This window comes from Cicer arietinum, chromosome 7 (genome assembly GCF_000331145.2).
Source record: "Cicer arietinum cultivar CDC Frontier isolate Library 1 chromosome 7, Cicar.CDCFrontier_v2.0, whole genome shotgun sequence".
Lineage (NCBI taxonomy): Eukaryota > Viridiplantae > Streptophyta > Magnoliopsida > Fabales > Fabaceae > Cicer > Cicer arietinum.
The window spans coordinates 8,421,263-8,438,720 of record NC_021166.2 but is presented as its reverse complement, the minus strand read 5'-3'; the positions used below and the strand labels follow the sequence as shown (position 1 = coordinate 8,438,720).

General features: G+C 31.3%; 3 protein-coding genes across 5 annotated transcripts; 1 reads left to right on the top strand and 2 right to left on the bottom strand.

Moving 5' to 3' along the window:
• The first annotated feature begins 3,715 nt into the window (after positions 1-3,715).
• On the top strand, positions 3,716-7,471 carry LOC101513096 (microtubule-associated protein RP/EB family member 1A). Its single transcript, XM_004508697.4, has 8 exons — positions 3,716-3,980; positions 4,270-4,338; positions 4,439-4,525; positions 5,074-5,180; positions 5,416-5,558; positions 5,680-5,756; positions 6,095-6,211; positions 6,969-7,471. The coding sequence occupies exons 1-8, from the start codon at positions 3,873-3,875 to the stop codon at positions 7,143-7,145; spliced, it is 885 nt and encodes a 294-aa protein (XP_004508754.1). The 5' UTR covers positions 3,716-3,872; the 3' UTR covers positions 7,146-7,471.
• Positions 7,472-10,367: 2,896 nt separating this feature from the next.
• Positions 10,368-12,596, bottom strand: LOC101512771 (HVA22-like protein a). The gene is made up of 5 exons (XM_004508696.4): positions 12,309-12,596; positions 11,987-12,013; positions 11,738-11,860; positions 10,805-11,048; positions 10,368-10,723 (listed from the first exon to the last, which is right to left on the bottom strand). The coding sequence occupies exons 1-5, from the start codon at positions 12,368-12,370 to the stop codon at positions 10,667-10,669; spliced, it is 513 nt and encodes a 170-aa protein (XP_004508753.1). The 5' UTR covers positions 12,371-12,596; the 3' UTR covers positions 10,368-10,666.
• Positions 12,597-15,169: 2,573 nt separating this feature from the next.
• LOC101512450 (transcription factor bHLH47) lies at positions 15,170-17,432 on the bottom strand. Of its 3 annotated transcripts, none has more exons than XM_027337131.2 (5): positions 17,321-17,432; positions 16,696-16,792; positions 16,272-16,387; positions 15,947-16,074; positions 15,170-15,686 (listed from the first exon to the last, which is right to left on the bottom strand). In XM_027337131.2, exons 2-5 carry the CDS (start codon positions 16,740-16,742, stop codon positions 15,300-15,302), a joined length of 678 nt encoding a protein of 225 aa, XP_027192932.1. In that variant the 5' UTR covers positions 16,743-16,792; positions 17,321-17,432; the 3' UTR covers positions 15,170-15,299. The 3 variants fall into 3 exon arrangements, with proteins under 3 accessions (XP_027192932.1, XP_004508752.1, XP_073220148.1); XM_004508695.4 differs by having other exon boundaries at positions 17,123-17,341; XM_073364047.1 differs by lacking the exon at positions 17,321-17,432 and having other exon boundaries at positions 16,272-16,430.
• Between the last annotated feature and the right edge of the window lie 26 nt (positions 17,433-17,458).

Below are 17,458 nucleotides of genomic sequence, written 5' to 3'. Positions count from 1 at the left end.
TCGTACCTTTTCAAATGCCCAGATGAAGTTATCTTGTCGCTCATGTTCCAAATAAGCAAACCCAACAGAAAATATCAAACTAGTAGATGTGACACCGACAATTTCAAGTAGTGGTAACCGATATTTATTTATTTATTTTATATGTGATATCACATATCAAAACAAAATGAAACGCGTTTAACAACTTTATACAATCAGTATGCGTCCAAAATATATCTCTCAAAACATTAGAATTCTCCCGTCTTCTTGTCCAATACACATAATTTTCTTGTTGTATTAACTTCAACAGATGCTGCATTTCTGTGTACGAACCTCTCAATGATGATCGATAAATACTCCTTGCTTTATATATTTGACTTGGAATTGTCAGATTAGCTTTATTTATCTCTTTCAAAGCATTTAGAATGAATCTGGGGGCAAGCTTATACTTTGTCATGTTATTGACAAATTTCCTATCTTCTTCATTTAAACGCCCCAAATAAGAATGACCAGTTACAATATCAAGTAGATCATGATTGTGTGTTCCACAACGAACACTAATTTTCCATTCTTCACCGACACTTAACGGTATACATCTGAGAGTAAACAGACAATTTTCCTTATGAGAACAAGTTACTGTTGATTTTGATTTATATCTTCCACCTCTTTCGCATCCCAAAATCAATTTGTCTTTTCTTCCTCTCTTTCCAGTTGCTTTATCTGAACGAATGGTAACAATTAAAATTCCATTTTCTCTTCCAATGGTTTTTGCCCATTCAAACACAACTTCTCGTGAAGGAAATACCTACAAAATATGTTTCAAATAAAACATCAAATATATAATTATAATAAAAAGTTTATGCGTGATGGATTATCAGTAATATTAATACCTGATGGGTGATGAATTTGTCTGTAGAATCTATTCTATTTCTTGAGGCAGGAACCTCAACTCTACACATACGTAATTCCAAAAATAGTAATAAATATAAATAATAATAAATTAAAAAAATTGAAATTTTCGAACCTGTGTAACTTCGGAAGTTTCATATTGATGAAAACCTTCGAAAGTTCTGGAAACTTACGTTTCGAAACTTTCATCTTCAACAAAACTTCCGAAAGTTTGTGTTTCAAAAGTTTTGAATTTAACAAAACTTTCGAAAGTTTCAACCAACTAAAGCTTCAAAACTTTCGTCTTCAACCAAAGTTTCGAAAGTTTTTGTTTTCTGGAAAAATTGCATTTCGAATCTTTGGTTTTTTAACAAAAGTTTCAAAAATATTGTATCAAACTCACCTCTGATTATTTTGAAAGTTTGAAACTTTCGAATAGTAAAATTTTTTGGGGTAACTTTCAAAAGTGGGAGTGAGAAAATAATGTGGTAAATTTGTTGAGGAATTTTATATAAGATAAAAAGAATAGATTGATCAATAAAAAAATATGGGAGGGTGGGAGGTAAAACTAGGAGGGTGCACGGTACATTCCTGATATTATAAATATTGGATATGCGGAATATAAACTTCTATTTAAAAACTTTGCATGCAAACATTTTCGGTTTAATCTGTTAGCTTAGCTATGTAGATTTATAATAGTTATAACTTATAACTCTGCAAATTTATTTTAGATTTGATTACTACTATGGTTCCTGGATTATTTGAAAAGATTTAACAAATTTTTTCATTTAAAATAATAAAAAAATTAAGTGCTTAAACTTATCAATAATTTATAACTATAAATAGGGTAAATAGTGCTCTTAATCTCCTAATATGAGCAAAATCTAATTTTTAGTTCCATCAATTTTAGTCTATAATATTGTCTCTCATCTAAAAAATATAATGGGGCAAATGAAGAGGCATATGGTCTTGTTGACATGGCCTCCAACATGAGACGTGCTATCATATCATCAACCAATCAATGAGTTATTACCACGTGACATAGGAAATAAAAAACAAAAATAAGCATATTTACAAATATTAAAATAAAAGTGAAAAGACTATAAAATAGAGGAGAGAAAAATTAAAATTAGAGCCTTTAGTTTCATTTTTTAACTTAACAATTTTAATGCAAATGTAGATCATTCTAAAATAATGAATTTTGTGTGCATATTTTTCTCATTTTATTCAGTGAAGTTTCTCTTTGGTTTAATTTGTATGTCTTTATTTTAAAGAATATTTTTTTTCCCTCTTTTCAAATATGTTCAAAAGTTTTTAGAAAATACATTTGAATTGATTGATTTTGAACACAATTTGAAATTTTTAAAAAAACTTGAAGACAAAACTTCCTTATTTTAATTGCCTTAAAATCTAATGGATCAGTTTGACCTAACCCAAATTTTAATTTGATCGAACTGAACTAAACCAAAAGGATTCAATTATCTTTTAATTTGTTTTATTCAATAAGCCTATGCTAAATATGCGTTAATAGTAACAAATCGTTGGATCAGTTCAATAAAAATGCTAAACAAAATGATATATTATTAATATAATTTGGAGACTTATTTTATTCGAAATAATAGAAACCTAAACCATAGTCTTATTTTCTTTGGACTTGCGACACAACATATTTAGATTATGTTTGAAAGTTTAAAAAGAGACAAAAGAGGATGAATTTGATAAGAAGAAAAAATGAAATGAAAATAAATAAAATAATAACTCTAAGAAGAGAAGACTTTGTTGGTTTTTTTTATTTTATTTTATAATACTACAAAATATCTATAATTTAAGAGAACTCAAAATTTACATTGGAGAAGAGATTTTATAAAGTTTAAATAAATTCTTTAAATTATTTTAGTTTTGTTATAATACTTTAAATTTTGAAAATATATGAATCGTAAATATTTTTTTATTTATCATTCTCTGTAAATTCAACTTTTTTGTTTGTTTTGTCACTAAAGAAACAAATTTCGGAGTCTTAATTTTTAGTTAAGAAGAGTATCTTGTTTAAGCCAATTTTTAGTTTTTACCACCACGTTTGTTTGTGAAACATAAAGTTGCACGTTTACTTTTGATGCCATCACCGCCGGATAATGAATGCACTCTACTCAAGTGTAGGTGGGTATGGTGACAAACTCTTCCCATGATGCAGACACAATTAACAATTTAAATGCCTTGTCTAGTTATACTTTTTTAAAAGAAACAATAACAAGTATCCTTATAGTATTTATTAAATATTTAAAGATAAAAATTTTACATTAAAAAAATATTGAAAATTTTATATTCTATTTTTGAAAGATTATAATTTATTCTTTTTAATACAAAATATTTACTTTTATATCTTTAACGACTTTTAGAATACTTATTAATATGCCAAATTTATAATTTTATTTTTTACTTTAGCTGAAATAGGATCCTCTCATTTTTTACTTACATCATTTTCTTATTATTATAATTTTTAAATATATAAATGTACATATTCTTAAAGTATGTGATAGTAGTTGAATACTTACACACTAAAATTATACTAGTATTCCCTAAAAAAAAAGCCAAAAGGAAATTTAAAAAAGAAAAAGCAAAAGAATCACATCCTGACTCAGTAGACTATACGAATTTTCTTCACAGTTTTTCAATTTTTAGCCGTACGGCACAATACATCCATTGTTAAATTTAGAGTTTAAGAACATTATCCTTCCAATTGCCAAATGGCATCAAATATCAGCATCACATTAACAATATAAAAAAGATAACGGAAAAGTATATTCTCAATTAAAAATTAAGAGAGGCGGAATTTTTAATTCAATGTATTTGTTTAAAAAAAAATGGTTTCGCTCCACTTATGAAGAAGCGTTACGCGTTATTGCGTGTTGTAGAGCTGAATAGTGTGAGTAAAAGTAACTACAAATTCGAAATTCAATACTTGAAGTTGTTCTTAATTTGTGATTTTTCTCCGTGAGTTGGAGGAAATGGCAACGAGTATAGGCATGATGGACAGTGCTTACTTTGTCGGCAGAAATGAGATTCTGAATTGGATCAACAATAGACTCCACCTTAATCTCTCACGCATTGAGGAGGTAACTTAACCAAACCCTTTTTGCTAACCTTGTAATGTAAATCTGTATATTGTTCTATACTATTAACACTTGCTATGGATTTCAATTTTGTTCTACAATTCAACTTTTATGAATGTTGATAATTACACTCAATGCTCATGTTGAACGTCCTTCATTTTTTTTTACCATTTAACTACTATATTTTGTATGATCATTTTTGTTTTTTTTCTTTTTCAAAGAAGGCACATTATCTTATCTAGGTTGAGAGTATACTGATTTTTGTTCTGATCTTGTTTATGTTATTGGCTAGGCTGCATCTGGTGCTGTACAGTGCCAAATGATGGACTTGACGCATCAAGGGGTTGTTCCAATGCACAAGGTGATAATATTTCACTGCTTTGACTTTCTTTTGTGCTCTTCCTATGTTTTTTGTTTCTATAAAGGGTAATTTTCGCAATGCGGATTTTATTTTATTGTAGGTGAACTATGATGCAAAGACGGAGTATGATAAGATCCAGAATTACAAAGTTCTGCAGGATGTGTTCAACAAGCTGAAAATTGACAAGGTGTCTGTTTCTTCTCATGATTATGTTAAGTAGAATACTTGAACTTGGTTGAGAGCTTTGCTTTAGTAAATATAACAATATAAGAAAGAAAGAATGCTGGGATGGCTTATTGTAACTATTTAGTCTCAAGAGTTGCTGTAATCTACATTTTTTATTTTGGGTTTCAATGGAATGATGGAACACTCATTAGGATATTTAAGGCTTTTATTTATTCTTTATTGTAATGACAACTGTAATATTTATCCTCAAGCTTGCATAGTTGGCAGACTTCAATTTCGGGAAATTATCTCTTTAGGCAGGTTGGCTAAGGCTTCAATAGAAATTTCGGGAAGGAAAATTTTGGTGTGTAATCTGGTTTTGATGCTCAATCCCATTTTGATTGGTTGGATAAGTTTTATGCTGAAATGTTACTTTTTTTTCTTAATGGTAAATGTATTTTAGATAACTTAACTTGAGATTAGAAACTGGCAGAAAATGTGCAAGTGCAACTAATAGTTTCTGTTTATATATATGGCGGGGCTTGGTTTAACATGACTATCATTTGGCAGCATATTGAAGTTAGCAGGCTTGTTAAAGGCAGACCTTTGGATAACTTGGAGTTCCTCCAATGGCTGAAACGTTACTGTGATTCTGTAAATGGAGGCATTATGAATGAGTATGCTACTTGCTCTGAGTATCTTTGCTATAATTTAAACAGCTCCAACTATTAATGTGGCTACACTAATTGTAGAAATATGTAATTGTTAGTATTACTTCTATGATACATGTCCAAATGCTTATTTTTCAAATAATTAGAATTGCAGTAGTATGCCATGCATTCATACTTCTCGTTGTACTGTGTAGTTTATACTGTCAAATATGTTGATTTTCAATTTTTTGTTATTTTCCAGGAACTATAATCCTGTGGTGCGAAGAATTAAGGTTGGAAAAGACCGGAACTTGAAATGTTCTCTGAAGAAATCAAAATCACTGCAAATGAATATTATGAGTAATTCAGGCTCAGGCAACACACTCGGTCCTAATAGAACCTCAGGTTAGCTTGTTGGTGGTTTCAATTCCACGATGTTCAGCATTTTGCCGGATGGTTTTACAATGTGGATCTTTTCGTTTTCTCATCTTTTTTCCCCTTTATGGTTGTTTTCTTTTGAGTATAGTGGCCAAGCCAGTCAGGTCAAGTGGAGTGGCAGGTGGGGCTAATTCTGCAGCTGAGATTCAGGCTTTGTCCAAAGAGGTATAAACATTAGGTTCCCTGGGCTTATAACAATTTTTGGAACTGCATATATAACCTACAAAGTCCATATGTGTTACCAAATGGTGCAAATTCTCTTTCCATTTATTTGTAGACCGTTTTATACCAAGTAATTTTCTTCATATATTTAAACTTTGTTAATTTTCCCGATGCTCCCCAATGGTATTCAATATGCATTCACATTCTCAGTCATCTCACAAATTGCTTATACTTTATGGGTATTGCCACTGAGTTTACCACTTGGAATTTTTTTGGGAAATTTTTTATCTCATTGTTTTCAGTTATTTCACTTCTTTGCTCTTCTGTTTTCTGTTTCGCAGATTACTGATCTCAAATTTTCTGTGGATCTTCTTGAAAAAGAGAGAGACTTTTACTTTGCAAAACTACGGGATATAGAAATTATTTGTCAAACTCCTTCAGAAGCGGACAATATCTCTGTAAGAAATCTAATGAAGCATGCATTGAAGGACAGATATACTTTTATAGTATACTAGTCATCATTTCTAATTTGGGTGTTGTTTAGTGTGATGTAACCTCGGATTCTGATCATTTAACCAATAATAAGGTTTATTTTATCTGATTTAGTTTGTTTTTGCTCAAAGAGTTAATGTTCTGGCATTGACATGGATGTGGTTAAGTGGATGGGATGGGGAATGGTCAATCTTGAGTTTGATTTCCAAATTTGAGGGTGAGCAGTTTTGTGGTAACTTTTATTTTGATTTGTTAGAGGATAGCAGGATAATTAAAACAGAGAGGAAGATTAAGAAAAACTGGCTGAAACCAGTAAACATTATTTAGGTCTAATTTCTAAATAGTCTCTTTGAAGAATTTGTTTTTGACAAGTCATAATAATGTCATGGGATCTATATAGTTGCAATTAGTGGGAAAAGGCTTTGGTGACTGTTGTTAGCTGTGCCAACTTGTTTATTCTGCTTCTTTTTTAGCATTACAAGGACTCTAACCCTTGCTACATTACTCAAGCTGCATCAAAATATATTAGTGCTTGAAACTTCTTACTTTCATATTTACAAATTTACAAATAAAACCATTCCTAAACCTGGGTTGGTAAGCCAAAAATAGCTTCAGGTCATGGTCAGTTATAAACTACTTGAACATTAATGTTTGTAAAAAGTCAACTTAACTTCTTTTTTTCTAAGAATAAAAGTAAGCAGTTGTTACATGTTCCCTATGCAGATTTCTGCAGCAATTAAGAAGATTTTATATGCCAATGATGCAAAGGAATCAGCACTTGATGAAGCTCAAGATTATCTTAATCAAACTATAAATGCTGTTGAAGCTGAAGATTATCTTTATCAGACTATGAATGCTGTCGAAGCTGAAGCAGATGTTGAAGCTGATTTCCAGAACTAGATGTTGAAGCTGATTTCCAGAACTAGCTCCTGGTTCGTATGTGCCAAGATATTTGCAAGCCTATTTCTTAAATTTAATTCTGTCTTACAAGTCTGGTGGTGATCCTGCACCCTCCTATGGTCGTAAAGCACCATGTAATGAAAGTTGAGATATAATGCCTCTGTTATCTTGTAAGACTGGACAGATAATCACATGATCAATGACTGGTCTTTCCCATAATAGATTTTATCTAAATACCATTTCTTCACTAATAAAAGAATTGCTCTAACGAACATTGTTCAAGGAATGAAAGTTTCGCAGCGACAATATATTCACTGTTTTGTTTATCTGTAGTTTGAAACTAGCTGCCAAGCTTTCTGAATATACGATATCAAATAATTGTCATTTAAAATGACTCGGGTGCTTTACGTTGCCTAATTCCAAGTCAAAAACAGAATCAGATCTTAGAAACAAAAAAAAAAGGAAAATAAAAAATAGAATCATATTTTTTATGTTATTTATAATTTAAATAATGAATGGTTCTATTTAAGTTTTTACTGTTTTCTTTTAATTAGAGTCCAATTTCTAAAATTAGAACAGGGTCTTCAAAATGTTTGGGATGACCATGATTATCCCCATCCCCCTGCCCATTCTCCCTTTGTACTACATGTGTTGTTTCATTTCATGTGGAGTGTCAGTGACACTTCCTTCTGTCACTGCAACTCCAACTTTACTTGCATCCCTTTTAGTTTCAGCACTGCTCTTTGAACATTTGAAGGTTTTCTCAGTTCTTACTTCTAGTTTCTGCATTCCTCAGACAGCTCAGGACTTACCCTGGTGTCTCAACTTCTCATTTCTGATAACTACAATTGGTTGAATAGATTCATTAAAATTGCTTTGAAGGCCAAAAATAAATTTGACCCTGTTGAGGACTCAATTTCAAACCTTGATAATAAGGATGATCCCCAACTTCTCACCTGTTGGGAAAGAATAAACAATATAGTCACTTTTGGCATCTCAAATCAATCTCTAAGGAACTTGTTGCAGTTGACATTATTTATGGATACTCTACGTCTGGACATTTGATTTGAAGTAAAAATGTCGGTGGAATGAAGCCGTGCAACAAGGAAATCGTAACTTTCTGGAAACTAATATGAGTGGACGGACGGTTTCAAAATATCCTTGAAAGATGTTGATGATTTAGAATTATATTGAAAATGGTTTTCTGCTATTAACGAATATTTCTCAGAAAAAGCGGGGAAAATTTGATGTGGAAGGGGAGTGTGATAGGGACCAAATTACAATTTTTAATTACAAGTATAATATACATGCTACTTCAATAGATGGTGTTGTTAATTGAACAGAAAAAAAAAATAGACAAAGCACAAAGACAAACAAATTTGATTATATTAATATTGAAACAGCAAAGCTATATAGGTTAAAATTTGAAGTTGGGAAAACTACCATATATCGAGCCATAAGTTGAAATAGTCTAATCAAATAAAAAAATCACACATATGATTACTTTTTGCTTCTCATTGCTGTTTTCCATCGTAATAACAAACATTTTTCATATTGAAAAGAGAGGGATTTCATTCAATTATAGATATGCATATGTTACTAAAATAAAAACTAACCAAAATTGTATGTGCAGTTTTTTTTACCGATTAATAAAAACTACTTCTAATAACTGCCGCAACCACCACAAACATAAACTGCTTTTTTTAATAATTACTAAATTAAAAATATATACTATCCAATACAATTTGACTAGGCATCAGTATTTCTAAATACAATATTTGACAAATGATAATTAACTTTTTCATTAATCTATTAAGATAATTCAATTGATAAATTAAAAAACAGTGAAAAAGTTTTAAGCAGAAAGTTTCAAATTCAATCTCGAAAACTAACTTAGTTTAATGATATTGTTGTCAAAAAAAGTAAAAATAAATCTAATGTTATGTTCATCATGGTTTACTCATTCACTGATGGACCGTATACTTAATAATCCACCTTAGATGCCACCAGAATCCAATGATTGACAAGGGCAACTTAGTTTAAGGACTCTATATCATCAAGTCCCATCCAAACAACTTTCAAGTTTCTTTATTTGTTCCCGCACTATAAAAGTAGGTCTCCGATTAAACCCACATAAATTTCATTTAATAAGGGAATAAATGTTCATAAATATAGAAAAGAAAATGTTCCTCAATTTTTTTATATCTGCAATATATGTTGTTGGCTTTTTCCATTCTTTTGATTTTGTTTCGAATAGTGTACCGATTTGTGTTCACCGAGTTCTCAAAGGTCTTGAATAAAAAATAAAATTCTCAAGAAATTATGTAAACTCTCGATCTTGGCAACTTTGATAATAATACTGTTGAAGAAGAGAATCATCTCAAATAGAAAATGTTTACAACGCGACCACTGTAGGAATCATTCGCAACGTGACCACTGTAGGAATCATTCGCAACTTATAAGATTTCATCCGTATTGACAATGTATGTGATGAAGATGAATTTGTGGATTTGAAAGAAATATTTAAAGTTTAAATGAAATAAATTGAGGATTTTAACTAAAAATATATTAATTAAAATTTTATGTCGTGTTTTTTTTTTGTTGAAAAAGGTCATATTAGTTCAAATAAACTACACGTTCATCATTATGAGTCTAATAGCGAAAATCAAATATCCCGACTTTGTTGAAAGACTATTGATTAAAAAGAAATTAAGAGACTAAAAATTAAAAATAGTATTTTTATAAAAATCTTATTTAACTTTTTATTCTACGTATCTATCTCTCCAAATGAAAATACTTGTTAGATAGGGAGTTCGTCGCCATTAGCCAGTCTGGATAAAATTTGGAAGTTTTTAATAAGACTTAGAACGAAAAAAGGAACTTTGAAATATCTCTTTGAAGTATCTTATGCATGATATAAGCTACTACCTTCATCATATAAGAGCCCCTTTAGAAATTCTTTTGTCCATTTTTCAAATTTTCTATTGCATTGATGATTTCTTTACAAATATATTACTACTTAATTGACGTTTTTTTTTCCTCCGAAAATCAACAATAAATACTATATTAATAGAAATTTTGACACATTAACTAATTTTTTCTCTTGAAATACAAATTTGTAAAAACAATATCAATTATTAATAAATTTAATACTGCTGACAATTTTCTTAATACCCATGATTTGGTTAATGGAGTTAGTATTTTTAAAACTCTTTCAAACACTTGAAGTTCAAATAAACTTATATTCTCATAAATTATTCTAAACAGACCCATACTCTAATAATGGCGGGCTTTGTTAAGGTTAAAAGAAGAGAAAATCAACATGATTCTACTGTTGTACCAACATCATCTATATACCATGCATGTCTTAATAAAAACAAAACGTAGATACTAATTCTATTACACGACAATAAAGAGTGATGACAAAAACATGTCTCAGAAAACGAAAAACAAAATCAGCAACACGCTACTAACATGTACATGCACCTCATCCACAAGATGCAGAAGCCACATAATTGCTTTCAATAGGTTTCATCATGCATTGTATGATGACTACCGGCCCATTTTGAATTATCAGCCTGCAAAGTAATGGCACTGTTAGTTCAACAGAAGGAAATCATAATAATTCTACAATAACCAAGTTTTACAGATGGAAATACCCTATGGATCAGATTCTCAAATGCTTCTGTTCCATTCTCTTTAATGTACTTCTCTGCAGCAGTTAGAATGTCATCTGGCTTTGTGAATACGTCCTTTTTTCTTGGAACATACCATATGTTAATGGTCTGAGGATTGACAAATAAAGGTCTAACGTAATGATCATAAACGTAAGCAGCACCACTAAAATAAGGAAGGACCAACCAGCAGGTTACAATCAGCTTTGCATATGGCCATAAAGGAATCCTGAAATATATAGTGAAAATTCAACTGAGAGTTTACTACTTTCCTTGTCCTTCTAAATATACTCACAAAAAGAAAACTCATACAAAGCTTTGATGCAATGTAGAAAATGCATTACATCCAGTTAAATTATAGAGTATACTTTGCATTGAAGCTTATATGACCATTGTACGAAATAAGTATAACCAATCAAAATGGAAAGTACATAAGCATTGACCCTGTAGCTCAAAATCTCAAATAGATAGAAAACCTACGCAAAACTTGTAGTCAGGTTCATTAGTGTCACTACAATACTAATACTAATTAACACATCTAAAGCGCCAATGCAAATATACAAACCCAAGACCTGCTTGTTAAAAATGACTAGATGTAGAACAGAAAAGCAATTATTGGTGAATATTCAGACATGACCAGAAACCAGAATAACCCTGCAGATTGGCAGGTGACCAAAGTCGGCTTACGCACAGAGATGATACCCCAAAGCCCAAAAGAAAAATCCTTAAAACCAGTAATTAGTAAACCCCATTTTGTTAAGATATCTCAATAACATGCACAACATGTTGCAACCAACAAATCCTAGAATTTCAACTCTCAATTGCATCATCACATTCACCAAGTACTCCTTTATTCTCCCAAAACAATTAAAATAACCAATAAAAATAACGATACTAAGAGTAAAAAAAAGGGTATACCATTCGAGCAATTTGGCAAAAGTAAGTTCAAAAAGAGTGATCAACGAATACAGAACCCAATAAGTTAGCCATTGTTGATCATCAACAGGAGACTTGCTCTCAATTGCCCTAACCGAAGCATAACTGCAATACAGTACGAAAATTCACAAAACCACGAATCAGTCCATTCTCAAACAAAATAGCTTAACCCATCACAAGACAATGAATTAAAAATACACTAGTTCTGAGAGGGATTGAAATTGTGCTTACAGAGGATAAACAAGACTGATCACAGGCCTGCAAGAGAAACAACAATAACATAGAAATTAGTTAACAAGAAGCACCACATTGATCTCGATTCAAATTGAATCTTCAAAAGAGTAAAGTAGGGCAAATCGAATAAAATTAAAATAGGGTTAGTGTGGTTAATTATTTTCCTTTGTTGGGATATAAAGTATGTTTGCACTATAGTTTAGGTAAATTCAGTCTCATATTAGGAAGGGGTTATAATTTGAGTTAGGGTAGTTGTGTGGCAAACAAAAAAGTAAGTGACATTTGATTTTAGAAACGGAGGATGAATAAAAATACATACCCAGCAAGAATATCAAAATTTCTGAGAAGAACCTTAAGAAAATCACCGGCTCCGGATCCCATCTTTGATTGTGTTAATTGTGTGTCTTTGATCGAACACTCACTCACAATAATAGAAATGCTTTGGGAAAGAGAGAGAGAGAGAGTGTGAGTGTTGAGTTGTTGGCTTGTTTGAAACGAATAAGAAAAAGAGTGGACAGATGTGTGAAAAAGCAGTGAAGTATAGAAGGAGCGGTCCTATGCTGGATGCGCAGGTATATGTTCGTGTGCAGAGGAGAGTAGATCCATTGGGGTGAACTTGCAGACACACCGTGGATTAGGAAAAGAGGAATTCTGATTTCGATCATTGATGAGATAAAATGCTGGACCAACGTGGTCCTCACCCAGTGGAGCCTTGCACAGGTGTGGCTCTGGTGGGTTCAGTCACCGACCCAAGATTTATGATTTTTTTGAAAAAGGAAACATCGTTTTCTATATATTAAATTACGAAATTACTGCTGCCGACGTCCGTTTCTCCTTGGTTATTAACATTGTCTTTAAATATAAATATAAATCTCTTTAATTATTTAAATTTTATTATGACACCAAATCACATTTTCGAAATATTATCAGCTTTAGAATTTTGTAGATAAATTTTCACAATTTTATTTTTACTTAAAGGTATATTAGTGATTGAAGAATGTCGATATAATTTATAAAATACGACAGTAAATTGTCTTTTGATTAATCTAAGTCTACAAAATATAGTAGAACAAGATTTTATAATATAATAAAAGAATAAGAAAAAGGAGATGGAGTTAGTTAACGGTGGAGATCGTAACTGAAAAAGAACATGTGAGATTTCAAATTGAGAGAATTTGAAATCATAATTTCATGAAAATAATAAAAATTATGAGAAGTTATAATATTTCTAATAAGTTTCATCTTTAAGAATATTTTTGTCTCATCCTTGTAACAAAAATGAATATATTTATTTCCTACTCATTCATTTTTAGGAATATCATTTTAAATTTTGAAACAAACACTCATACAATTATATAGTTTTGTTTTGAGTAAAACACATAAACCGTGAGCCATAAATTATTCCAACGTAGGGATAATTATGTCATCAGTGAAAAACAATTGTCTGATGTTAAATGAGATGGTCGCAAGACTCTAAAGAATTTGATTAGAGTCTTAATTAGAATTTTTTAGAGATTTTACAACAACAAAAAAATATTTGTTTCATAAATGTTGTGAGTGTTGCTATTTATGTTGGATAAAACTTCATTAGTTGATATTGAAAATTGAAAAATCAATGCAGGTAGATAGAACACTAAATTTATTCTAACGAAATATGCACTTACATATAAGTCACACATATCAACCCTAAAATTAAAGATTAATTTCATAAAATATTTGAATTATTTTATAAATTTTATTCAAATAAATTTGTGTTTAACCTAACTATTTATTTTATTTTATTTATTCATGAAAATGTCATCTTGCATTTTATGTGAAACAAACCTTACAATTGTAAGCCTCAACTATCCAATGATAAGGTCAAATTTCTATTTTGTTCTAGTTTCTAACTTTTTATATAAATTTTGTAGGATACAAGATTTGCAGGTTTATGAATTTATTATTTAGATATTTATTATAATACTTAGTCGTTTAAAATATTTAGAATGTTTAGTTTACTATTTCCATTAGTTAGTATTAAAGAACTTTAAATACTTTTAAATGTGTTAAAATAGTATGATTTTTTGTGAGCTATTGATTCATGTAATTCAAATGCGAATAATAGATACAAATATAATACTTAGGTACTTAGCGGATACATATATTAAGACCATTATTTTTTATCAATGTTTTATCACTATATATTTTCTAAAAACATTTTTAATGAGACAACGATTATTTATGGCGTTAGATGTTTTCCTTTGGGTTTTGGCCTAGTCTCACTAATTGTTTTTGTAATTTCTCATTTTTATATTTGAAAGAATTTTTAGAGTGTTGCAAATGATAGATAAATTATCTTGAAGTACCAACACAGTTGGAATTACTTGACAATCATGCGATTATTTTGCATTCTAATTTTTTTTATTAAAAAAAAGAGATTATTGTTTGCACCAACTACTTATCGGAATACAGGTATTATTTTTTAAACTGTAGATACATAAACATATATTATATATAGTATTCTATGCAAATTCTACTCATTATCATCCAAATATACCTTTGTTTTTTATTGAGAAATGGTTCTTTGACACAATGTCAAAATAGGGCGTCTTTTAGTGTCAAAATAACACGATCATTTTTTATTAACTATTAAGAAGTGACTAAAAATAATTAACTCTGCTAATTAAGCGTGTTTCCGGTATAAACCTTTTCAAACATAATAGGAATCATTCCACCAAAGTAAAGATAAAAAGTAGCGGCCAGTTTCTTCCATTCCTTTGTGATGAAAACGAAAAATCGAAAATTAAAAGGGACTTTTTCTCCCACATAAAAAGATCCTTTCGAAATCATGCCTAAAAGAAGTGCCAAGAAAAGATTTCATCCTAGAACAAGAACAGACGAATCCACTCATTTATCGTGCTTATTCAACAGACATGGTCCCAAGGAAAAGGACAACAAAATTATCTCCACAGAAACTAGTGATCTCACTGATTAATTGCAGACAATCAATCTAAACTGTTCGATAGATATCAAATGACTCAAATCCTAATTACGGCAAATTGGAAACTTGAAAACTCAACCATATGATCTTCACCAACGGCCAAGAGCATTGAATATGGTAACTGTCGACTCCATCTTTCAGTTCAGCCAATGGAAAAAGAAGATGAACTCACTCAAGTCATGACTAAGGCACAAATAAAATTGAGTAAAATTTTCTAAGATCATTAAATATATATAATTTATACACAGTTCCATAGCAGCATTACAATTAGGAAAAGGTAGTTGGCTGGTTATACAAATACTGCAACTAGAACCCTAGAAATTAACATGTTTAGCTTGAAGTTGGTTGCTCTCCAAGCAGTTGTGATGGCCACGAATCAGCTGATGTTGGATACCTGGCATGTGGTTTACTGATAACAGATGTAGGTTTTTGCATGAGCTCGGCAACATTAGGAGCCGGAAAAGCAGCTTGAAGATCGGGACGGAAGGGGACAACCAAAACCGCAGGTCCTTGCGGAATGGTAGGTTCTATGGTAGGCAATTGGAGACTCTGTCCTGGAAAATTTGTCTGCTCAGGTGGCTCAAGCTGCAATTGAGGAGATACATTCAGGTCAGGTTTAGATTGAGCTATTCTTGCCTGTATCTCGCCTTGAAGCTTCTCAATTTGAGTTTCTAAGCTACTATTCTCCTCCTTCAGCTCATTTTTCTCCATGGTCACCTGCCCAATTAAGCCAAACTCATAAAATACTCCCATGTAGATAAATGTGTTCATTTGTGATATCAAAGTATCAATTTCTAAAGTGCGATTAAATGCTAAGTCAGCTCAAGTAACTGGCCTAAAGATTACACAAATAGAATGGACGTCAAGTCAACTAGCAAAGGATAAAGGCTTCTCCCCATACATATCAAAATTCAACATGAAGCATTCCCAACAGGGTAAAAATGAAGGGAAAGGAAGAAAAAGAATGCCAAGCTTACATAATGAGATTCAGACAACAGAGAGACGTTCTCCTTCTTGAGGGACTGAATCTGACATAGCAAGTCCTTTAGCAGCCTAGAAGCCTCACACAATATAGAAGCCTTTCCATTGTTCTGCTCATCGAGATCTATTTCCACGCCGCCCCCAAAAAACCCAAGGAAAAGAGGGCGAAAAGCACATAATGTCAAATTCGAGCATCATGTCAAATGCGATATGGTATACAAAGTAAAAACAAAATGTAACTGCCATGTTGAATGGAGCAACCAGTTGCCACAATAAAATTTGAACATACTCAAGACTAGCAATAGAAGCATAATAGGTTACCAAGAGAATTGGCAAGATCAAGAAAGAGTTCATTCAAGTGTTCGCGCTTTAGTTTCTCCCTTTCAGCCTTGTGAATTCTCTTTGGGACTTTCCCTTGGTTCATTTTACCAGATGACCTGAAGCAAATCAAGCGTACAAAATTGAGTCCAGATAAGGAATCTGTTGTTCCACAAAAAATTGCTATTTATGATAAGTCATAACAATTGCTTCCAAATGAAATAACTAACAGCTTCAAAGTTCAAACAAATAGAACAATAGATATTCATACTTGCGCATCAATTTAATACATCATATTTGTTAAATAGTTTTAGAAAGTTTCTCCAAAAGAAAATACTGAAAGAAAGGAAATTCAATATTTTGTAGTATGTAATACCAAAAACGATTTAGGAACAAATATCAAGAGTTAAAAACATGAATCTCTAACCTGTTTTTTGATGCCTCAACCATCGGAGCAATACTCTCTGATCCCATATAAACAAAATCAGCTATCCGTGTCTACAATTCTTCCAGCAACAATTTTCCTAAAGTAGAAAAACAAAACTACTTCAATTTATCCCCTATAATAAAATATAAAATAAAATAAAAAAACACCAAGGACAAGCAAACGTTATGATATAGACAAAAAAAAAATGAAAAATCTGAAGATTATCTTTTGAATTTTTCACTGCTAATGACAAAGTAAAACCCATGTTCCCAGATTGAATACACTAAGCAAAGCACTAAACTTTAATATCCGGATAAACCAAACAGGGCTTAACCAAATTAAATGGATCAAACAGAAAACGATCTAATCACCAAAAAGGGAGAGAAGGAAAAAGAAGAAAGAGCAAAGTGATGTATTGCTAACCAACCTCGTGGAAGAGGATTCGGAAGGAATGGAATTAGAATAGGTTGAAGTGTGAATCAGGGTGGAAGGATGAAGAATATTATCGAGAGTTTAATTTGGAAACGAGAAATGAAAATGAAATATTTGTGGGAAAATTAAAATTAGGGCAGAAGAGAGAGAAAAGAGGAATGGATTTTGGGAAAGGAGTGTGGCGGGAGGATACCTGTCACACGAAGGCGCGTGGCGTGGTCATGTTCATTTGCTTCGATCAGCCATCTTCAATGAGTTCCCCACGTGATCTTTTTGTCTTTTCCATTTTTTCTATTTTATTTATTGAAATTAAATGTCTTTTGCAAAAGAC